At 36.4% G+C, this 25,193-nt stretch overlaps 1 protein-coding gene and 1 long non-coding RNA gene across 3 annotated transcripts in view; one reads left to right on the top strand and one right to left on the bottom strand.

Annotated features, from left to right (window-relative positions):
* Nucleotides 1-25,193, top strand: part of Hgf (hepatocyte growth factor) — a 65,491-nt gene that overhangs the window by 35,160 nt on the left and 5,138 nt on the right. For both annotated transcript variants that reach the window (XM_048433552.3, XM_048433551.3), the window contains exons 8-17: nt 2,822-2,996; nt 6,586-6,713; nt 10,926-11,028; nt 13,309-13,442; nt 18,428-18,466; nt 19,450-19,546; nt 21,167-21,241; nt 22,243-22,389; nt 22,786-22,892; nt 23,013-23,158. In XM_048433552.3, coding sequence (XP_048289509.2) covers nt 2,822-2,996; nt 6,586-6,713; nt 10,926-11,028; nt 13,309-13,442; nt 18,428-18,466; nt 19,450-19,546; nt 21,167-21,241; nt 22,243-22,389; nt 22,786-22,892; nt 23,013-23,158 — 1,151 coding nt within the window. The remainder of the gene's footprint in view (nt 1-2,821; nt 2,997-6,585; nt 6,714-10,925; nt 11,029-13,308; nt 13,443-18,427; nt 18,467-19,449; nt 19,547-21,166; nt 21,242-22,242; nt 22,390-22,785; nt 22,893-23,012; nt 23,159-25,193) is intronic.
* On the bottom strand, nt 644-8,107 carry LOC146889328 (uncharacterized). Its single transcript, XR_015000106.2, has 2 exons — nt 7,768-8,107; nt 644-7,622 (listed from the first exon to the last, which is right to left on the bottom strand). It is a non-coding gene; the product is annotated as an uncharacterized LOC146889328 (long non-coding RNA).

The following is a 25,193-nucleotide window of genomic DNA, read 5'->3' as shown; positions in this document are numbered from 1 at the left end:
TTTTTCTGTCTAAAAGAAGCTTCACATAGTCGAGAAAGCAGTCTTCCGAATCTGGTAATATATTAAGGTATTCCATCATCAGGTAATGACCAAATTCCCAGTTATGTCTGACTACGTTACCCTTTAATTTTTCCTTCTTTGGTTAGTATCTGTCAAGACAGAGCATATTCATTTCTTTGAAATAAAGTTTGAGCTGTTTTCTCAGGGAAAGTATCAGGCCTCATCTAGTCACGGTAGCACTGACTGATGTCCAGGGAGACTGAGCTGTGGGGCACAGGAGCAACATGGCAAGAACAGTGGTGGTCACCAGTAAACAGGAAACACACAAATGAGGAGGGCAGTAAAGAGATAAAGTGATTAAGACACGCAGTATAACTCTGAAAAGACCCAAAGAAGTATGTTTTTATACTAGCATCCCCAACTGTGAACTCCATTCCATCCTCAGGATTCATGCTCTGATCGCTGTCATCAGGTTGGTGTAAGAACTTGTGCCCCAAGAGCTGAGTATCTTAGTCTCTTTTATGTTTCTATGACAGAGGGGATCATTTAGCTTAGGGTTCAAGGCTGAGTCACAGCACGTGGTGAGGCATTGACATTGCCTTGAACATCTTGGAAGGGAGAAGAACAAGTAGACACATGAGGAGAAGAACAAACACAACGAGGCGTTGCTTTATTGAGACACCTTCAGTAGAATGCACCCTGTCTTTTAAGAAGTGTGAATGTCTCTTGATGACTTGATTGCTCTAAAAGCCCCCAGCTCCCCAAACCAATACAATCAATGGCAACCAGATTTCAACAATCCAGAGGAAATGTCCATAACCTAACCATAGCAATGGAGGAAAAATATGGATTCTTCAAGATATGTTTTTGTCCTTAATCCTATCATAGAATAGTAAGATGTTCATAGTAAGATGTGCAATGTATTAGTACAAGGTCTGCTTATCTTAGAGTTATTTTTATTCCAAGACATTCCATATTGAGTCTCCTCCAATTACTTGATTCTACATTATCTAATTTGATAGAACTAACTTTGATAAAATATAGTTACCAGGAACTATGAAATCCATCTTATTTTGCAAAATGTTTCAGTTAATATCAAAATCAAGTCTTGAGTTCTCAGTACAAACTTCTATCCAAGTCATTTAACAGAACAATAATTTTTATTATTTATGAAGTTATTACCTATCCTTTATCTATTCATCCATCTACGTATCATCTCCCTATCTATTACTAGTAACACTGTTATTTTATGTATTGCTATCAAATAGCCATATAGAGTTCAATCGCCAAACGTTTTTATCTTCATTTTTTTATTAATTAGGGTATTTCTGAACTGTAGTTCTATTTTCTAAAGAAGATACATGAAATATTGACTATTGTAAAAGAATTAGAGCAAAGTTATGATTTTGATAAGTTTGAAGAGAAATTAGAGGAAACCCATTGTTTCAGCTTCTTTTCTTGTTGCTGTGAGAGCATCTGGCTCACGGTTTAAAGTCACAGTCCACGTGGGGGGATGTTAAGGTGACAAAGCTCGATGTGCCGGCTCATGTCACATCTGCGTCAGAAAGCAGAAAGCAAGATGAGGGTTCCTCGGTCCCTTCTTTGCCGTCCAGTACCCACAGAACTGTGCCTCTCATGTGTGAGGGTTTCCCACCTCGATTAAAATAATCATGGCCACAGGTATGCTCTGAAGCCCACCACCCACAAATTCTAGATTTTTGTCCAGGAGAAGTGATCTCTTGTGTGACTGTTTTTTATTGCTGTTTGTATTTACAAAGCTTTATAGAACAATGATAAACTTACATAGAAATAGCTCAGAGAACTTAATGAAATGAAGCCTCTGTCTACATGCTAAAGAGAAATAAATGTAGAAAAGAAGTTGTTTTACTAATCTTATACTGTTGCATATAAACGGCAAGTAGAGACCATTCTGTATTTGTAGAGGGGACCCATTTAGTTCTAGAATGTAAAGCTACAGAGAAATTTACTTAAATCTGAACAGTCTGAGATGGTTCCAAACTTGGCTTTTATCCAGAGATTGATGCATGATCATCTGTCATAAAGATACCCGCAGTGCTTACTTCTGATTTTATCAAACCAAGCAAAGCTTTATGCATTTTCCTTGGGGCTTTGTTTTGAGGAAGAGTGTTAGCATGTCCCAGGCTGGTCTCAAACCTCCGTCTTCCCCTCAGTCTTCTGAGTGCCCAGATCCTTGTGTACAACCTCACACTCAACTCCTAAAATGCCCCCAGTTATACTCGGTGGAGAGTACATTCAACACGGAAAGAATGACTCTGCTTTATGGTAAAAATAAATTTCATGATTCTCTTTATACAGTAAGAGCATCGTGTGCGCACACACCCACACACACACATAATGATGTGTGATAGTTGGAAATATAAGTTTTGTAAATCCCCAAAATTCAGTTGAAAAGATACTGTATTAACTTCCATGTTTACCATAGAAAAGAAATTTGATGATGATTAAATTGTTGCGTTTTTGTGTACTGAAGAAACTTGAGTGTTGGAATGACAGTAGTCATTTCAGAAGGAACTGATTTCAGCATGTATATTACAGAGACATGTGGAAGTCAATATCTTTATAGAACTCTTCATGAAAAAATTAAGTTAGGGTTGAAATGAAAGAAAAATTGGAATGGAGAGAGTAACATGTTAAGTCGATTTCTGACTCCATTTAATTTTCATGTAAACTTTAGAATGATAAAAAAAATCCCTAGTACCACAATGCAGTGGGCAATGACAAGAGGGATGACATGATGAAAGAAAGGTGTCCTCTAAGTTCATGGTTTTTGCGCCAACAGCTCACAGTTCTGTGAATGATACAACTGTCCCTATGGAAACAACTGAATGCGTCCAAGGCCAAGGAGAAGGTTACAGAGGAACCAGCAATACCATTTGGAATGGAATTCCGTGTCAGCGCTGGGATTCTCAGTACCCTCACCAGCATGATGTAACTCCTGAGAACTTCAAGTGCAAGTGAGTCGATTTTGGAAACACCACAAACTTCAGTGGTTCCCAGGGAAATGGGCAGATGGGGTCTGCTCACGTTTGTATTAGCAAACCTCATTATTTGATGGCCTAGGTCTACTTAAGAGAAAAATGGGGGCTTCAAATAAACAAAGTGGGGGGGAATCCTATGTGGTCCCTTCCTAGACAGAGAAACTAGCAGTCCATGACTGCTGAGGAGGTAATTAACCTTATCCATGGGTGAGCCCCCTGACCCCTGACTGAGTACCCAATACAAAATGGTCAGCCCTGAAACCGGGTGCACACAAACAATAAAATGGATTAAGCAGTCTATATTTATATTTGCCCATACATAACAATAATAGTAAAAGAAAAAGAGGTCATTGATTTGAGTGTTGGGAGGTGACATGGGAGGGGTTGGAGGGAGAGCACATAAGAGTAGGAAAGATGGGAAAAAGAGAAGTGATATAATTATATTTTAATTTAAAATGTCAGGATAAGTAAATACATAATATAAATTAAGAATAATACTAGCAATTAAGCATATGAAAACCCAAGGTTACCTTTTTATCTAAGAAGAGGATGATTATAGAAATTTGGTTTGTAAACTGCTTACTTGAAACTGAACCATGAAGAGTTAAATTCCGCATCTTACAGGAATTTATATTTTCTTTTCTTAATTAACTAATTTGACGAAAGTAACCTGACATAATTTCCTCTCCAGAGTTGGGGCCGTTATAATGTTACTAAAATGTGACACAATATTTTGCTCACAATATTGGTTTCCTATTTACCCTTTCCAGTCTAGCAGAACCAGGAATATTGGTTAGATGTCTCTGCTTCTATTAAACAGGATTTGCTCCCAGGCATATAATACTGTAACTGAGCTATGCTATTTATGATGAGTACACATGAATTATCTAGTCTTCAATTCCCTTCAGGAATTGTAAATAACTCCTCAATTAAATACATCAAAATATAGAGACAATTTGGGCAGATCTCTGTATTTGTTTGGATCTATTCTATGCTAAGCTGGCAAATTTGGGGGATGGTTCTAAAACTAGGCCCATGAAGACATTTGGAATTTTAGATTCATTTAATTATCTTGCTTTGAATCAAAAGTGCAAAATAATTTAACTGAGCAGTTATGTATTTAGTATTGTAAACTTATGTGAATTAAATACAAAATATTACATATATATAAATACTTTATATAGAGAGAAATTTTAAAATGTAATTTTATGATTTTTTTAAAAAAATAACAATTTTATTCATGTTTTCCAGTGATAAATTTGATAATTGTAGGAGTTTGGGTAGGGGTTGATCCTTTTCCATGATATGATTAGCCACTGGTCATCTTCTCTGATATTTTATTGAGTTTTGTCAACAAGAAAATGGCCCAGAGGATCTACTAACCAGGGCTCATAGGGGATCACAGAGACTAACCGAACAATCAGGGACCCTGTATGGGTCTGACTAGGACTGTTGGAGGAGGGGGCCTCTTGTTCTTCCCAGATGCTCGGCTAGCTTACACCCAAAATAATCACACAGAAACTGTATTATTTAAATTACTGTTTGGCCCATAGCTCTAGCTTCTTACTGACTAACTCTTATGTTAACTTAACCCATTTCTATTAATCTGTATATCACCACATAGCAGTGGCTTACCGACAAAGATTCGGCATGTCTGAATCTGGTAGTGGCCCCATGGTGTCTCTCTGACTCTGACTTCTTCCTCCCAGCATTTTGTTCAGTTTACCCCGCCTACCTAAGTTCTGCCCTATAAACAGGCCAAGGCAATTTCTTTATTCATTAACCAAGAAAAGCAACACACAGACAAAAGGACATCTCACACCATAGGACCTCTGCGAATATGTTACTATTGTGTCCTTTGGTATTGTGGAACCCCTAACAGTGGGAGTTGGGGCTCTTTCTGACTTTTTGCCAATTTTTGTTGCTCTTTTCTTCCTACTCATTTGCCTCATCCAACTTGAAAATGAGGTGATGTGGCTACTCTTATTGCAACTTGTTATATCATGCTTTGTTGAGGCCTGTCCTTTCTGAAAGAAAAGGAGGAGGAATGGAGAAGAAGGGAGATGGGAGGAGGGACTGGCAGGAAAAGAGGGAGGGTAAACTGTAGTTTATGTAATATATGAGAGAAAAGAAATAAAAAGAAAAAAATAAAGTGGGGAAAGGTAATGGAGAAATGATGTAATTATATTTTTTATTAAATTTAAGATATATAGTTAAGAAATGAGTTTCTGTCAGGATTGAGTTTGACAAGATAGATTTATGTAGACAGAAGTTTCTGTCCTACCCAGTCCCTCAGCCATTCACTCCCAAATAAACACATAGAAGCTTATATTAATTATAAATAGTTTGGTCTATTACTCAGGTTTATTACTAACCACAACTCTTGCAACTTAAATTAACCCATAATTCTTGTCTATTTTGAGCCATGTATCTTGGTAGCTTTTCTTAGTAAGGCATTCTCATCTTGCTTCCTCTGCATCTGACTGTCAACTGCATCTCTGTCTTTCTTCTTTCCAGAATTCTCCTAGTCTCCAGAATTCGCCCTGCCTACATTTCCTGCATGGCAACTGACCAATCAGCATTTTTTAAACCAATATGAGTGACAAATCTTTTCAGTGTACAAGAGCATTATTGTGCAACAGATTTACTCATTAGTTTTCTGACTAAATGCAAGCTTATGCCTCACAACTTTGTCTGTTTCTTAGATTTCATTTGGATATTAAAGAGATTGAAAAACACTTAATTGTGCTGACACAATGACAATTCGTTCTAGAAGATTGTACATGCGTGCGTCTATGTTTTGTTCAATATAAACCTTATCAAAATAAAAACATAGATGATGATTTAATGCTTGTAGGGTAACTGCAAACAGTACCACAGTAAGCAGATGAAAATACCGGTAAAATAAGTTGAAATCTAAAGAACTTTAAGAGACATCTTAGGCTAGGGAACTCTATGTTTCTAATTAAGACAATGATGAAAGATATACATGACCTACATGGACAACTTACTCTACTCTTAGGGACATGCATTATAATTGACTCTTAATTGCTTAGCTATACCTATAAAGATAATAAGTAACCTCTCTAAACTGAGAAACACTCTTCGATCAGAAGAAATCTACACACCAAACTACATGTATCAAATAAGTACATAAATCAAGGGGAAAAAAGAAACCTTTTGATTTTATTAAAACTTGGCATAGTTTCAAATTCCATTTTAAATGAGAAGTAGCTATTAGTAAGTTTTCTTCAACAAAGAGAATTATGAGTTTCCCCATCATTGATAAATTTGTTATATATATTAAATATATATAGTGGGAGTCAAGATTTGCTACTCAGAGATAACTGAGCACTGTTCTCGCTCTCTAGTCCCTCAGGCAGCTGCATGCTTGGAGAACCCTGAGATTTGAAGGACAGTGTTTATTTAACAGTCCTGGTGTGTGTGCTGTATACAGAGTTCCAAGTTATTATCACTGTTCTAATCAAGCCAGGCGTACATCTGGGATCCGGGAAATGCAATGGTGATAACTTTGGGCTTACCTTAACGTGCTTCCTCTCCACAGGGACCTTAGAGAAAATTATTGCCGCAATCCAGATGGGGCTGAATCACCGTGGTGTTTTACCACTGACCCAAACATCCGAGTTGGCTACTGCTCGCAAATTCCCAAGTGTGATGTGTCAAGTGGACAAGGTAATAGCTGACATTTTGTGGTAGGGGCATGATTAAAACCAGGGGAAATGCCTAGAAGGGGAACACATTCAATTTCTTGTTGAACTGCTCTTGAGGCTCACAAGGAAGATCCTTGAACAGGAATGGTGTGTTTTAGATATCCATTTCTTCGATAATTCCTTCAATATTTATTTACTCGTGTATTTAGTTAGCTGTTATTTAAGGGATTATGTGGTTATTAAGGAATTACAAAATCAGTACCAGTACACAAAACTAAATATCTTGCTCCAGAGAACTGCTTTCTAGTAGGCAGAAGCATGAAATGATAGTGCGTTATTATGTAAATTTGTGCCTAGATACCAGAGACAAAATGAGCTGCAAGTGAGAAGTGAGGATGTTGATCTCTTATGTTTCCAAGGTTTGGGTGGATCTTCTGTGTAAAGGATAGGGGGATGGATTTAAGGAGAGTTGGGAGGACAGAAAACTCCGCCTCCCATCCGTACAAGAAAAGAACATTCTGGGAAACTGTAAATGCAAGTAGTTCAAAAGTTTAACAGGAAATCAATTCTGTCACTCTGGCTGTGGCCTAATGAACAAGATGGGTCAGCAAATGAGATTCTAAAGACAATAGGGTAAATGGCGTCGGCCTTGCAGGACTGATAAAGGAGGCTGAGAAGTTAGGCGATCTGAGTGGAGCTTCAGCTGGATCGCACTGGATGCCTTATGGAAAGAGAATTCCCAGCGAGAGTTTCAGATAGGCGGCCAAAGAAACTGCGTTTCAGCAGATCCTGCACAAGGAAGTGACTGGGACCTGGGTCTTAGCGAAGATGAGCTCATTGCAGGGTGTAAGGAAAATGTCTTTGTCTTGGAATCGTAAGTACCTTAAGACAGCTGATTCAGGGCGCAGTAGTAGATGGATCGAAGTTCACTCTGTGGAGATAATTGGTCACTGGTGAATAACGATGTATTCTGTACACGTGTTGATGTACAATCAATTGGAAATTATATTCTTTATGATCATATTCTAACATAAACTTAAAAATCATGGCTGTTGTTGTGAAAAGTTCAAGCCTACCTCCAGCTCCATTTCTTCGGCTCATTGCCCCTATGTATTTTCTACCAGGGTCAGCGTTCAGGAGCGGTTCTGACCACAGTCTGTAGGCAGAGAGAGGGAGGGGCTCCTTTCCTTTCATTTCACTGTTTATCACGCTTAAAGGTCAGCTGGAAATAAAGATAAAGCTAATAATTAAGGGACATTTGCTAGCAGCTGAGTCTTCAGCCTCCCTCTCTCATTCACCAGGACAGTTTGTGACATCCTTGTAGGGGAAGATGGACACAGACAGCTGTTTGGAGAACTTTTGGCGCACTTTGAGATGTTCTCACACACACGGCCACCTACAAAAGACTCAGGGAACAAAATATATGAACATTTTATTTAATGATTAAATAGATAATAGTGCTTATCTAGTAAATATATTTAATAAAGACGAAAAGTTTACTTTAGTGAATAAAGAAATTTGCTCAAATGATTTAACTTGAATGAGCTTGAATTAGACACTCCTACCAACCTTTATACTTCCCATCTTTTCTCTCCTTGATAATTTAAAAACTTATTACTTAACAATATATCTTCCCTAATATAAGTAAGAGTCTGCTAGACTTGGTCAGCAACATGCTATGAAGGAAGCACACAGCCACTACTCAGGAAATATTGTCAGCCAATTCAACATTCAATTGCTACATCAGAAGCTATGCCTATGATCTATTTATCATCTGTCTATGTATCTATCTATCTATGTATCTATCTATCTATCTATCTATCTATCTATCTATCTATCTACCTATCTATCTATTTATCTATCATCTATTATCTATCTATCTATCTACCTATCTGTCTATCTATCATCTATCTATCTACCTATCTATCTGTCTATCTATCTATCTATCTATCTATCTATCTATCTATCTATCTATCTCCCTATCTACCATCTGTCTATCATCTATTCTTCTAAATCTATAATCTATTATATATCATCTACTGATTATCTATTACAAGTCTACATTCTATAATCTTAGCACAAATATTTATTACATGACACTATATATTGCAAATTCCTTTCTCTGTCTTTATATACACATATATGCACACACATGTAAAGCAATCTATATATATATATATGCATATACTCATATAAACTGATGTTACTCTTTCCTTTTGGGTTAACAAGTATAAGTTTTATCTGTAGATGAGTAAGTTGGAAACATTTTCCAGTTGGACAATAACAGAAAGTGAAAAAATTATTTAATTCCTTTAATATCTTGTAGCAACAGTATCTGCTAGGTTATGAAGGTAGAGTTTTATATATTTAATCATCATAATATATGATATATAATATTATATACTAAAAGAGTTGAGATGAATGAAACCAAAAGAAAGAAAACCATCATAGTAAAAGCATACAAAAATACACCTCGGAAAAATATAGACTCAATGAATAAATTGAAAGATTTAAAAATTAACAAAAGCTAGTTCCAGAACAGCTACTGTTACAGAGAAAGCCTGTCTTAAAAAAAAATTAAAAAATTTGCCAACAGTCTGCTATCCAACTTAGGAAGGAGAAAAAAAGATAACAAAACAGCATTTGCCTAAGGAGAGAAGTGACTACCAGAACAGGCAATTGGGAAGCACAAATAGTTAAATTTTTATGAAAATTCTCTCCATCATCCCATGGAGAAGGAAGTGGGATGTGGAAGACCAGACCACTTCTCATCTGAGACAGTTTCACACAATCCTAGGTAGATAGAAATAGAGACTCAGTATACAAAAAGAATTTTCAGTCAATAAATAATAAAGAAATTAATTTTGATGTATTTCTTTGGTATATATGTATTTTGTTACTTATTAAAGATAACATTTACATACGAATTATATACAAATGATTGTTTATAGAAAACTCTAGTCCTGACTGAATGTTTGATACTGCAGTTCCCCAACAACGTCAGTGTTTCTCAGAGTCGGTGCATGTTTTCCTTTTACAGTTTCCAATGCTGAGAAGACCTTCACATTAATAATTAGCACAAAAGGCAGAAGTATGTTTAAGGCTGCTTCAGAGAATTCACGGATGCTATCAATATCAAGACAAAATTCACTTAGCTACTTTATAAAATTCAAGTTTGTAATTCAAAGCCCAATTAAAAAAATAAGCATTTAGATGCAAAGACACTAATTTGAACTTACATGCTGGATGATGATGACAGGGAAATGTTTGAGCATCAAAAGGAATGGGACACACATACACACACACACACATACATATCATAGTGTAATGCATATGTATCTCACACATATATGAGAATAAATGGAATGTGCAAGTCTCTAAGCATACCACTAATTCTATTAATATTAAATGGAGGAGGCGGATGGAGAGAAGAATTACTAGAAATAGAAAAGTAACCATTCTATGAGCGACACATTAAACCTGACTCACGAAAACCCATCATCCTATGCCTCAGCGTTTGGTGAAATTTTGTTTGGAAATAGGATGGTTACTCAGTTTAAAACCTGGCAGATTTAGGATCTGCTGTTACTGTTACGTGCAAAGAGAAGTTTTTCCTTTCCATCACTTACCCAAGTGACCAGATACATCAGCAGTGATACGCCAAACTGACGTCACGTGCCGAGGATGTCACACGTGGAAGAGCACAGACTGTCACCAGGACCCTATTCCTGTCTTCTTTAACTTGCTCTCATAGTAACTGAGACTGAAAACATTTGTGCAGCAGCTGTCCTGGGTGACTCAGGATGTCAACATCACGAGAAACCCAAATCTAAACACAAGTAACTGACTGGGGTAGAATTTTATTATGTTATTTTTGTACCAATGTTTGTATGCTATTTTCTGCACAATGAAACATTTCTAAAGAAAATCCCGGGAATTACAAAGATCACTTAAAACTTTTTATTTCTTTGGTGTCATAAGGAGCCTCCTTTCTGATTTTTTTATATGAGAGGTGTTATTAATTGGGGTGCTCAAATTGATATGAGCATTTACAATTGGGATCAAAACTGGACTGAGACTAGAGATATTTTATTCTGGTATATTTCTCATTAATTCACACAGATGTTAGCTTGTGTTTTTATTATTGTGTTGATTTTGATGGCTTAACGAGCTTACAGAGTGTGACTGTGTTCTCCTTTACAATAGTTTTGAGTCCTGTGTGTTTTATACCTAGATTGTTATCGCGGCAATGGGAAGAATTACATGGGCAACTTGTCCAAAACAAGGTCTGGACTTACATGCTCAATGTGGGACAAGAATATGGAGGATTTACACCGGTACATAGACTTCTTTCTTCCTACTCACAAAATTTGATGATAGTAGTAATTATGTATATTCAAATATATACGCATTTATTGCCTTCTATTCTTTGATAGACGGAGCCAATATAAACAATAAATTGATTCTATCTATATAACTTATACCATTGTTCTTTGTCTATGGAATGCTTTTAAATATGTAATCTACCAGTGTGTATTTGTGGAACACTTAATATTGTATTTGAAATATAACAGTTACTATGGGGGAAAAGAAAGTGTAGATATGTAGTTTCAATCCCAAATTTCATAAAGGGTCTAGTCCCAGTGACAAAAGAATTACATAACACAACAAGAGAGTACAGTCGGCAGGTCAAGGGTGATAGTGCTAGTAAAATTAAGATTAACAGTGGGTTGTGACATAAATGCATAAGTGATTATAAATAAATAAGTGATATTTATTTATGCATAAATATGCATATTTATATTAAATATCCACTTTAAGAGAATTTATGGAAACAGATTTTCCACAGTAGCTATAGGGTATAAAACTTTAAAGTCACTACAGAAATACTCTCGTAACTTGAGAAAATATTTTTGAAGAACTGTATATAATTATGATGGATATTTTAGTAAAGATGGTAGCATCCACATGGGACTAGAAACAGTGTTAGCACTTGTGAAACCATAAAGGAAACTTGCACATAGTTGTTGCTTAAAACGGATTACTAGTAAATGCCTCAGGCTATATACACCAAAATAAAAGAAAAAGGTATGATATTTTATTAAATGCTTGTCACACAGCTTCTTACATCATTTTTGTGGTATTTTATCATCATACTTTTATCTGAAAGATGTTTCTATGTGTGTATAAGAAACCAAGCACTCAGAGAAGCTGAATCACTTTCCTTCAGGTTGTATTTTAAATGTAAAGTTCTTCTCTTCTAAGTTGAATGCTACCATGGTTTATATTTTTTAAATTAATTGACTTCACGAGTAAATAGGGATAGGATATATAATTTTTAGACAGGGTGTGATTACGTAATACAAGCTGTTTTTTAAGTCATAATCATTTATGACTCAATTTTGAAACTTTTGAGAGCACGGGTGTGCACCAATACATCTGTTGATAACCATTCTTAATTAGCTAACCATTCTTAATTAGCTGACGTTAGCTTTAATTGTGTTGGGGGGACCAATTAAAAGTCACTTCAAGACATTGTAGAGGGAACTGGGGAATTACTGAGCTTCACAGTAGCATTCTGGCTTAGGAATGAACTACTCAAAGGCGAGGTAGACATAATAGTTGACTCTGAGGAACAACGCTTGGTTCCAACACCCCCTCTGCTACTCACAAGTCATGTGGTTTACAATAATTAATTTTCTCTTGGATTCTTGGTGTCTCCACGCATTAGTATAGCATTGTCTTAGAGCCTCCTTTGCAATGTTCATTCGATGGTGCATAAATAACACCACAATCAAGCATACGGGAAGTGCACTGTTCTCTGATTAGTCTAGAAAGTGAACCTGCATCTGGAAAGGTGCTCCAAGTTTCAGTGTGCAAGCGCTCGCCAGTTTTATTTTAAATCGTGTTTAATTGTGTTTAAAAATAGTAGTAATTAATAACACAAAACATTTATCTACAGTTTTTAATGACTTGATTAGAAGTCACTGGGTAGGACTTGGTTTAATTAATATTTCTGAGGGAAATGAAAACATAAACTTATAAAAATGATCATAGTCTTATAGAACAATACCTTTTTTTATTTTGAAAAGTTCACCTATAAATTGGAAAAATTTGTTATTTAGCTTTCAGCCAGAAAACTCTAACTTACTAGTATTAGGCCAAGGAAAATTTAGAATTAAGCTGGCAATTTATTAAAGCTTTCCTCATTCATTGTGGCAATTCTATTGCTAGTGATGATGCTTCCACATGTGGAAGATGGAGAGCATTTTACAGTAACTTGTATTTTCTACGTATTTTATAATTTAATCTTCAGTATCTACCTGCTTTGCTTTTAGATAGTGCTTCTCTAGTTTTATGCATAAAGTTATTATTTCACATCAAGGGAAATCAAGGTCCCCAAATCTCTCATAATTTTGTATGTACAAAGTATGGAGCCCTATTCCATATTCCCTAAACTTTTAAACTGAAAATGTGTTTTCCAAGCCATGGAGGCAGCCGCCAAAGTTTCTGTTGAGTACATAATGAAAAAGGTGTGTGAAGATCATACCTTCTTGTAACATTTTGCTTCTCTTGGCTGGAAGAGGCACGTCCTAATGTCCGGTTTGTTTTGATAGTCATATTTTCTGGGAGCCAGATGCGAGCAAGTTGAACAAGAATTATTGCCGGAATCCTGATGATGATGCCCATGGACCCTGGTGCTACACGGGGAATCCTCTTATTCCTTGGGATTATTGCCCCATTTCCCGTTGTAAGTACATGTCATGTTCTTTCGCGCTTGAAATATTTCAAATGTACTGCATCTCCACTGAAACAGCTCCTTAATCAGGGGTTACAATGCTGTAGGACTCTGCAGTTGATTCGACAAAAGAGGCTCCCCAGGAGCGATGCACACAGCCCACAGCATGTCCCCTCTCTTCATCCTCCCCTCCCCTCTCCTCCTCTCCCCTTTTCTTACTTGCTCCTTTCTTCCTTGATCACTATTATCATTTCTCTTATAGAAAAGAAGCAATTGTGCTCATTTTACAGTGTTTATGTGCCGAAAAAATTCCTATTTGGAAGAAAAAAAAAACAGTAAACTTAAAGCTTCATCCTAGCACCGACATTACCTCATGATTCTCTGGCTACAGCAGAACTCTTAGTAAACTTTCTAATTCTGCAAAGTCTGTGGGACCTGAAATCTTTAGCAAAATACTAAAACAAATGGAGATTAAGCTCTTCTTTTCTAATTGAAAGATAACTTTTTAAAAAGTGTGCATGTAAAAATGATAGGTATAAAGTATCATTCGATATACTTCATACAATCTGTGTGCCATATTTAATGAGCTATACCAATAAATAAAAATGCAAGAATTTGGGAGAGATTTACAAAACCAGCCTTTTAAAATAAATACAATTAACAAATAAGTGAAAAGGAATTAAAACCAGCATGATAAAAAAGGCTGAAACTTTATGAGAAATCATTTCTTAATATCAGATAAAAATGCTTGACAGTACTCAGGATTAGTGAGCATAAAGACAACACTAACGCCCCAATGCTGCACTGCTTTGTGCAGTGGGAAGTCCTGTCTAGAAGCCAATTCAGACAAATGTATCAAAAGTAACAATAACACATACGGGATTGCACTACAAACACTTTCAGGGAGGCTGATGTGTGTAGGACACTTAGTTCCCTTTTTGCTATTTACTACGTGACCAGAAACAACATTTTCCCCACTAGTCCTGAAAGTGGGGAAACGCTTTCAGACACGTACAATGTCTCACCACCGAAAAGAATTTTCACAAATGAAATGCGCACAAGTGCGCACGCACAAACACACACACACCGAAACAGAAATATATTGCACATACCTTAATGAGTGAAATCTCCAAGTCAGAAAACAGGTGGTAAGAGAGTATTTTTGCAGTCTTTCAACAGCTCTGTGTTTATAGCAAGTTTGATGGCAGAAGTTCAGTCACCAGATCACATGGTGGACAGAGAGAACCAATTCCTGAGCACTGGACTCTGTTCACCATATATTTCCTATTGGGTGTGTGTCCACACATACATAATCATGTATGCATTTACATACACATAAGCATAACATTAAAAACAAACCATTGCATTGAAGAAACAATGTGATTTTGAAAAATGTTATGCAAACACATCTATAATTTTAGCAAAAATTAATGTTGAGTTAAAGAAAGACTTTTTCTTCGGGTATCTGGAAATGCAATCTCGTTTCATGGAAATTAGTTATAATAATAAGTGAGTTCCTCATAAAGAAGCTGTATTTTTGTTATTAAATTTTTTATTCCCTCTGGTTATAGTCTTTCAAGTTAATCGATCTTTTCTAATTATTTTCATTTTTCTTGATTATTGATTTCATATATCCTAAAAAGTTTTCCAAAATAAGATAACTTCCATGTTTCAACACTAAAACAAACAAATCTCCTTTACCAGAGACTACAATACAAAAATGTATTATTAAATTAAAAAACTGATATTGTTAATCATTTTGCAGTTCTGGGGATCAAATCCCAGGCTTACAGGCCCCATTATCACACTCCTACTAATACCCGCCCCATCTTTCCTTTCTCTGAACATTCATATGACTTCACTGTGTCTCTAACATTCTATGATTAAGAATAATAAAGGCTTATATATTATACAGTCATGGATGGAAGGGTAAAGAAAAATTCTCTGGTTTTCAAATAGATCATAGCAATTTCCCTGTTAAGTCTAGCTCAACCTAGGACAGATGTCTAGACTAGAGGAACTCAGGGCTTGTGGCTTGCTTTGCATGCTTAAGGGAGGAAGCGCTCACTATTTTCAGGATTTCAGAAATGATATTCTACTGACCTTGGCAAACAAAAAATCAGAACGATGCTGATGAAAGATGCAAGGGTGTTACTGGTGTTGTATCAAATGCTCGCACCAATAACTCACTTTTATTAAAATGTGTACTGAACACTAATTCCAATAAATATTTTACACTGTCATTTTTTCTACTTGTATTTATAGTTAGGATTTATTTACATTTTCTCCCTGTTGAAAGGCTAATGCAATTTATCTTTAGAAGATTTGAGCTCTTATTATTTATTTAACCTCAGAAACAATATTCATCATTTTTGCACTCTCACAAAACATGTGAAGATTTGTGTTCTTTAAAATTGCCGAACATTATCTACCATGTATTGTGATGTGGAGCTTATCAAGTCAACAATAACACACAAATGGCTATATGTTTTGTGTATTTCTGTGCAAACACGCACACACACGCGCGCACACACACACACACACACACAAATTCTCTCTTAAGTAGCTTAAGTAAATTTTAGGTGTTGAGAGTGTGGTAGTTGATTTCAACTCAGATTTCTAAAGTAGAAAAACTATGGCTCTACAATTGTCTAAGTCAAGTTACTTACACACACACACACACACACACACACACACATATGATATATATTCTGTGTTTGCAAAAATTGTGTAATATGAGTAGAAATTTTACTGGGCTGTTGTAAATAGAATCTGTAAGTACAAAAACATTTTATTTATTCATTCTTCTGTAATGTGTGCTGCAATTGTATACAAATGCTTATATAATAAGCTAGTTATACAAATTATCTATATGCTGTCTTTCAACCTGAAGTGGTTTCCAATATGGAGTAAAGCAAACTTATAAAACACTATAATTATGTTGTTAATGTATATTACATTAATATATAAAATAATGATGGGAATATAGATGTTTGGATGGCGATATAAGATATAAACATACTATTTTGAATTATAACTGCAAAATCGAACTGCAGGAAATGAGGTTTCTTCATGCTTTCAGTAAGATCCTCTATACTATGTTTCTGAGCTGCTGAGAGGCATACACACATGAGTGAATGCACACACACGCAAGCGCACACACACACACTTCCAATCTTCTGTAAGTAAAACATTTGTAATTGGCAAGATTATAAAATGCTTTCCTTCATATTTAAGGGAATCATGGAGACAAGATTTATAGTCTTCCTTGATTAGACGTGAGTTTTAGGGAAGGTAGAGGAAGGTAGGCAAAGGAAAAGACATGTGGTTAGTGTTCAAAAGTGAGCGGGAAATACCCAGAGAACAGTTCCTCAGTGTCTTTCTTATAGTATGTACCAAAAGAACTTCCTATGTTCAGACATACCCAGAAAACTACAGTCCCCACAGTCTGGCTGTACATGACATTTCAGCTTATTTTTAAGTTTGAGAATCAAAATAACTCTTAATTGTTATTAAGCCACTGATTACTAGAACATCAGATATAAGATTCCCTTAAATATTTCAAACTAAATAAAAATACAACCATGAAGCAACCACTTGTGAAACTAATCATACTTAATGTGGAATTTAGTATAGAGTGCGTATCTTAATCTTTGTTATGATAAGGTAAGGAATGAATATCAAATTACTCAAACATTTCAAATCATTAACTTGAGTAGCAAAACTAACATCGTTTCTGCGTTAGTGGCCTCAGTGCTTGCTCTATTATGGACTGAAAACCTAGGCCTTGGAGGACTCCCCGGGAACACCCCACATAAAATAATGATTAAATTTATGTTTGCTGTATCTTTATCCACCTATAATACCGCAACCTGGAGCATGACCATAAATAAAACCCCTCTAGTGTGCATAATTCTCTCATGTGCTCTCATAAATAACAATCGCATTTGCATTCCAAAGGTGTCTATGTGTCATTACTGTTTTGTTGCTGGATTATCTGAGCTCAGGGCATTTCCAGGGATTAACGGCCAGCTGGGTCTCAACTGTGCCTGGCTGAACTCTGTGCCATCAATTCTGAAGAGTTAAGACATTAAGACTCAGGAAATGTCTTGTGTCTCATTCATTGCTGTTCAAGTACTTCCAAAGTCCTCGCATCCTTTAAACCTTCCTTTATGCAGCAATTAAACCCCAGTAGAGAGATCACGGAAAAGGTTTATTAAGTCATGAGAGTTCAGGTAGAGTTATGTGTAGTGTCCAGTGTTTTCTTTTCCAGTGCTTTCTTTTTATCATAGTTTTCTTTCTTCTTTTACAAACATCTGGAAAAGCTAACTTTTGGCATAGTCTATCAACAAAAATAATTATTTACCTCATTTTCTGCAGAGATGACATTAATTTCTATTTTCTATTATTTCATAGGTTTACCAAGCACATACAGTTTCAATACTCTTCATTCAAGTGTAAATAAAAGTAACCTTTAGGAAAAAAAATGCAAACCAATCAAATTGCACTGAAAATAAGACAGTCGGTCTATATGAAGTACCCACTCAAACAATAATGAACAAGAGTGGTACTGTATGGACAAGCCTTGGGGTATAGTGCTGAATATCTTGCAGAATGAGGTAATCTCCAGCTACTGTTTGGAATCCAGTCTGTCAAAGGCCACGAAGCCACACACACACACACACACACATACACACACACACACACACACACCTGCAGCCTTCAGAGTCACAAACAAGACTTTCCCACATCCTGTGGTACCAAGAGGGAGATGCTCACCATGTTAGATAGGAAGGAGGACAGAATTATTCAGAAAATTTATATTACATTCACAATTTATTTTGATGTTATAAGCAAATTATTGATTTTTAAGTAAAGTAAATGTCAGTTATTTTAGGAAATTACAACAAAGATATTGATGTCGTGGTTTGATTTTTATACAGATTAATGAATATGTGTACATCAATTGTTATATATCATAAAATTCATTTCTACAGGTGAAGGAGATACCACACCTACAATTGTGAACTTGGACCGTGAGTAGTATTCAAAACATAAAACATAATTGACTTTCTGTGTGTCACAAATGATTTCATTATGGTCCTCATAGAATGAAGGTTAAAAAAAGTTACGAAGAAATCTTTGGTATATGTGAACAGTATTTCGCACTATAGTAGCATCCCATCTAGTCAATGTCGTTTTTCTATTTTGTTTTAAACTGTGTATATGTATGTGTGTCAATGAGGGGGTATGTGCACTTTGATGCAGCAGCTCAAGAAAATGAGACAATGGTGTCACCTGCCCTGGAGCTGGTGGTGACCCAACTGATGTCGGTGTTGGGAACCGAACTCCTCTGCAAGAGCTGGGCTTGCCGAACCGTGCCTCTGACCTCTTTTTGCTTTTATTCTAAAATTCACACTGTTCTGATTATAGATGTGAAGAAGTCAAAAGAACTGCGTATGACTTGAAAAATGTATTTGCACACTTTTAATTTGAGGGACTCCATATACAGTGGATCACATTTATACACATCCCCCTCAAAGAGACAGGAGAATATTAAAGGCAGAAACAAAGAGGCCAGGTTTTGGACAGTTCCCTAGCGTCTACAATCTGTCCTGTCCTAAAGCTCTTACAAGCCCCGAGATCTGTTAGGTGAGAGACGGGGGCGTGTGAGACAGTGACTTCCTTCATCATGAGAACAAGAGCTTCGTGAAGGCGTGCACTTGGTTTTCTCTTGTTCCTGCTGCTGCTGCTGCTGCTGCTGTTTTTGTTTTTTAATTTTTTTCACGCTCTTCTTAGCCCAAAAGAAGTTAGTCAAGCATTTTGTTGTTTACTAAAAAAAAAAAAAAAAATGGGGATGTACATATCATGGACTTGACAAACAACTCTGGCCTTTCTCCAAAATGCTGTTTAATGCCGTCACACTAGTTATATCTGTCTAGCTATCATAGAATTTAATAGAAGTTATAGGTACTGAGTAATATCATGACCAAGTGCTCTATGTGGTCTTATTTTTTAGACCCTGTCATATCCTGTGCCAAGACAAAACAGCTGCGGGTTGTAAACGGCATCCCAACACGGACAAACGTAGGATGGATGGTTAGCTTGAAATACAGGTAATTATTAACGGTCGCAATCCCAATAGTCTGAATACTTGCAAAAGCATTTTTCAGCTTAAGACTGCAAGAAGACTGTGCTCTATACAAGATACTAATCTGGGGATCAACAGCTGAGTTGTGTCCTTACCAATCCTTATAATGGATTGTACAATATATGCACATGATAGTCCTTGTAACTTGTAGCAAAGTTTCCATTAATACTGATTGTATGTGACACTGATTTGGATGAACTGGAAGAAAATAACACATAAGACCTATTTATACCTTAATGTCACCATGATAGCTATGGTACGAATATTAATTTTCAAATCTAGGATACTTTAAACTTATGTTCTAAGATGATTATACACAATCACAGATATGGCATTTTTAGTTTCCAATATCACTGAAATGAATAATAGCAATTTTAAAGTGTTTTATTATGGAAATCAATAACCTAGAATAATAATTAGAATAATTGGGTGGTTTTGATTTTTATAATCAGCTAGATATAGAGTTTTTAATATGTTTACTTTCAAAGGTCTTAAGAATCACTAATATGATCTCTGTAAAATCAATATACAAGTTATAAAGAAGTTTAGAATTGTCATAAAAATGAAGTATCTGACTCACATTGTTCAAATCTTATGTATAGTAGTCCAAGTTCTTAGTAACCACAGATGTTTGATTATGTTCCCGAAACACACACTGAGGGGAATAGAAGTTAAGGCTCAATATATACTGTCATCCTCCTGTGTGGCAAGCCGTAAATAACTGTCCCTTCAGCTGGGTGTTCTGAGTGTTGGCTCTGAAGCCACAGGCAGCTGTGTCCTTGGAAATGTGACTAAGAGAGTTCTGTAGTCCTTCCATATTTCTGCCAAAAAAAAATGGATTTACAGAATTTCTAAATCATCAAATAAGCACACTAGTTCTTATTCTTCTGTACAAATATTTAAAAATTCCTATATGATTTATCTTGAAAAATTATTTTGCTTTCATAAATGAAAAGCTATAGTAAGTGATCTTACTTACACTTGGCAAATTTATCTAAATCCAGTCTCCTGAATGGAGACGTTGGAGGGGTAGTTCCATGTAGAAAGCTTTCTTTTAGCATATCCAGGGCCTCCACAAAAAGCAAAACCTGAAACTACTAAATAATGGTAGAGTGAAAAGGTAATGGTGTAAAAGTAAAAAATAGGATAAAACATTGTTACCATTGGGTGGTTGTTCAGAACTGTTTAATGAAATCTCAAATTATCATTTTTATTGTCAAATGCTGAATTTTAAACGCTTCTACAGTTTTATTCATTTATAAGTTTCCTTTATTTGCAGCATTATTATTATTATTACCATAAGCATAAACGCATGTATTGGGAGTATATTCTGGCATATGGTGACGACTTCTCTATTGTAAACTTCGCCCTAAAATTTAGTCACAGTGTGAAAACAGTTACGGATGCCACACTCACCAAATACCACCCTCAGACAAAAGAACTGCTGTGTATTGTTCTGAGTAGATTGGTTTTATTCTTCTTGACAGTTCATTCAGTTTTGATAAATGAAGTTATAGGTTGTCACTAATTGGCAGGAAGTTTCGTTTTTCGTGAAGATGTTACTGGTTCTTTTCTCTTTCCATAGAAATAAACATATCTGTGGAGGATCTCTGATAAAGGAAAGTTGGGTTCTGACTGCAAGACAGTGTTTTCCATCCAGGTAAGATAGTTTTTAAATCAACATTTATTTGAGGCATCTAACTATATCTTCTACTGTGATTTTGATACTGAGCATTTGTTTTACAGAAATTTATCAGAAGAAGGGAACCATTTAGTCTACTTTAAATGAAAAATAGTGTGTGTGTGTGTGTGTGTGTGTGTACTTGACATGGCTTGCAGGTTGAGGTCAGAATCAACTCGTGGGAGTCAGCTCCCTCCTTCCGCCAAGTGCATCTCTGCAATCAAATTCCACAAGCATGCTTACCCGTAGAGTCATCTTGTCAGCCCTTTCTTTTAAAATTCTATTTTAAAAGTTTGGCTTTACTGATACTTTCATATTTAGTGCTCATTCAGTGTTTACTGTTTATTCAGCTGGTTTTTTTCTCATGATTGACCTTAGTCTCACTTGGGGAAAATATTTCTCTGAATTACGTAAAACACCATGTTCTGACTTCTCACTTTTACTCAGTACTTCTAGAGCGGTACTTGTGATGACCAGTAGGCTTCCTTGAATCCTTGCATCTTTTTTTATCTAGCTTGAGGACCAGCTTAGGGATAATTTCAAGGACAATGACCTCAGCAAAGATAAGGAGGCTGTACTTAGAGCTTCCGTCTCAGTTCCCGTCATACCACTGGGTTTCCGTGAATACCTTCAGCCTTAGCGATAAGCCAAATATATACCCAGCTGAAAGGAAACAAAATTTATATGCAAATTATGATTCCTGTGAAGAACATGAAGAATTTGTAACAGGTGTCTTTCTGTATGGCAAGTGTAATAAAACATGTTAGAAACCGAATGGCCAGAATTTGTACAGCTTCAAAGTTTCCTCTGCTTCAACACATTTGTGGTGCTCAGAATCTCCCTTAACAAACGTGTTGCTATGTGTTATACTTTGGATCAAAATTTAAGTGTGGTGTTTATCCTTATACGTTAAAACGACAATGGAAATGAATACTAATCTATACTTAGACACTATAGTTTGTATTTCTTTTCCTACCTAGAAACAAAGACTTGAAGGATTACGAAGCCTGGCTTGGAATTCATGATGTCCATGGGAGAGGTGATGAGAAACGTAAGCAGGTCCTGAACATTTCCCAGCTGGTCTCTGGGCCCGAAGGCTCAGATCTGGTGTTGCTGAAGCTTTCTCGGTGAGGTTCTAGACAGGATCTCCTATTTTCGCGGAAACCCGGATTACTGAAGCACTGCTTTGCAGCTGAGTTTCTTCTTCTCATGTAGATTCATCATTATCTCATATATCATGTGGATGCACTTTTGTGTGCATGTTATGTGGACATATAATAGAAAGAGGTATAATATGATTTTCATATAGCAGTAGAAGAATTTCACACAATATTCTACCTACCTTAATACTGAAGCTTAATGACAATTATTTGACTCAGAAAAAAATCAGAGTAATTCTTTTGCACAGTGAACATTTATTACAGACTAATAAATATCTCCTTAATATTGCATATGTCACGGCATGTCCATGTTTCTGTAGAATGGTATTCCCGGAGTACTCATGCTGGATTTTACCTTTTCAGGCCTGCAGTCCTAGATGACTTTGTCAGTACAATTGATTTACCCAATTATGGCTGCACAATCCCAGAGAAGACCACTTGCAGTGTATACGGCTGGGGCTACACTGGACGTAAGCTGATTTTTAAGACATGAGGGAATGTAGTTATCGAGCATATGAATGCCTTTTCTTTTCTGATTTCCTTGCTTTTATTCATTGCTCATTAACTGTATATTTTCTGTGCCGTTCCAGAGATCAACTCGGATGGTTTATTGCGAGTAGCCCATCTGTATATTATGGGGAATGAGAAATGCCGTCAGTACCACCAAGGCAAGGTGACTCTCAATGAGTCTGAACTGTGTGCTGGGGCTGAAAAGATTGGATCGGGACCATGTGAGGTAAGAAAAGTTGTTTAATAAAGTCTGACTATCTGACTGTCCATCTGTCTGTCTGTCTGTCTCCCTGCCCTGCCTGCTTATCTATCTATCTATCTATCTATCTATCTATCTATCTATCTATCTATCTATCTATCTATCTATCTATCTTCTATCTTCTATCTAATCTATCTACCTACCTACTTACCTACCCACAGGTGGAACAATCCTGTAATCCTAGAACTTGGGAAGCTAAAGCAGGAAGATTAGATCTTGATAAAAGTCTATCTTATAAACCAAACTGAACCAAAATTGCCTTAAAAGCCAATGCCATATTTTCTTGTGTGTTTTCTGTTTATTTTTGTAAAATCAAAGTATTTGTATACCGAGACATTCCTAGAGGAAGGAAGTTTAGTAAAAGCCTTCTGTAATTTTTGTGCATTTCTTTTAATTGACTAATGAGCCAGCCCATGCTTCATTCACAAAGCACGTTCAAGCCATTCTTGTCTAAAAAGACTACCATACAAACTGCAGAAGTCTCAGAGGAAGCTGTGCCCACAGGAATAGCTGGCCTGAGCCAGGGGAAGTTCACTAACACCTGACTGACAGTGGAGAAGCCTGCATAGGCCAAAACTAGGCCCTCTGAATGTGAATGACAGTTGTTTGGCTGGGACAGTCAGTGGGGCCCCTGGCCCTGGGACCAGAATTTATCCCTAGTGCTTGAGCTGCCTTTTTGGAGCCCATTCTCTTTGGAGGGAGGATAACTTGCTCAGTCTAGACATAGGGGGAACTTGGTCCTGCCTCAAAGTGATGTGCTAAACTTTTTTTATTCCCTTTGGGAAGCCTTACTCTCTCTGAGGAGTTGATGGGGGTGGGGTAGGTGGTAGACGGGGGGGGGGGGGACTGGAAGAGAGAGAGAGAGAGACAGAGAGAGAGAGAGAGAGAGAGAGAGAGAGAGAGAGAGATGTGGAATGGTATGTAAAAAGAGAAAACATTATTTCAAAAACTAAATAAAAAATAATAATATACAAAAAAGAAGTATGCAAATTAATCTTCTAGTGCATTTCTTAATGTGTTACTCTTTGTGAGTCTCCCTGGATGAACCCTATTATTAACATTGGGAGATACAAGCTTGTTTTGATGTTTTTAAGGGTGCTATGGATAGATATTCATATTTTTAAAGAAATTCTATTTTTTAAGTAAAAGGTCAATGTTACTGACTTTAATACCTTAGTTATTTTCATGTGTTAGGCAACTGTTCTTACAGCTTGGCATGGTTTTCACCCTTGTACTACACAGACAAGCTGCTAAGTTATCATTTTAGGTAGATATTGAATATGAGAAGCATATTCTTCCAGCCTCATAGCTGTGGGATTCTGGGATAGTCTGTGTAGTGAATTCAATAATAGTGTGGTAGTAAAAGAATGTACTCCTAAGTGTAGAATAAAGCACACTAAGAGGTATGCCTGGCATATACATCTTTCTCTGGAATTTATTCCCATCAAGTATGTGTTTATTGAGTTATGGAATTTTAGATAAAGTAAAAAAGGTTGGTTTCTTTCAAAACAGTGAGCACCGTTATGGTATAGTGAGAGGAATATTTAATCAGGAGAAAAGATATTTCTTAGCCCTAAGAGTTCTGTGAGCTCAGGAGTTTGGAATCATGGAGTTGAGAGATCCTCTAGAAGGAAATGCAGATGCCCTCCGTGCTACATCACGTGATCCCTTGTGGAATTTCCTTCTCCATCATTACTATCTACATGATCTTAGTTTCCTTACTTTAGCCTTGAATTATTTGTCCTTTTACCCTTTGTTTACAATTTCCAAATTCGTGCAGAAGAGTGGGCCTTACATCACTTGCATGTCTCCCATAGAAGATAAAGGTCATCCCAAAGAGTCACATGTTTACATGTGACCTTCCCTTCCTCTCTGCTCTCTCTTCTTACATTCCTCCTTTCTTCCTAGCTTCTTTTCATCTGTTATTTGGTTGTTTCATCAGTCAAGAATATTTGAAGAGAACGACCCTAAATTTCTATGTGGTAGAAGTGGTAGAGTGTCT

The sequence above is a fragment of the Myodes glareolus genome, chromosome 27 (assembly GCF_982192425.1).
Source record: "Myodes glareolus chromosome 27, mMyoGla1.1, whole genome shotgun sequence".
NCBI classification, from domain to species: domain Eukaryota; kingdom Metazoa; phylum Chordata; class Mammalia; order Rodentia; family Cricetidae; genus Myodes; species Myodes glareolus.
Note: the sequence above shows the minus strand (reverse complement) of the source record. Positions and strands in the feature narration are given on the sequence as shown.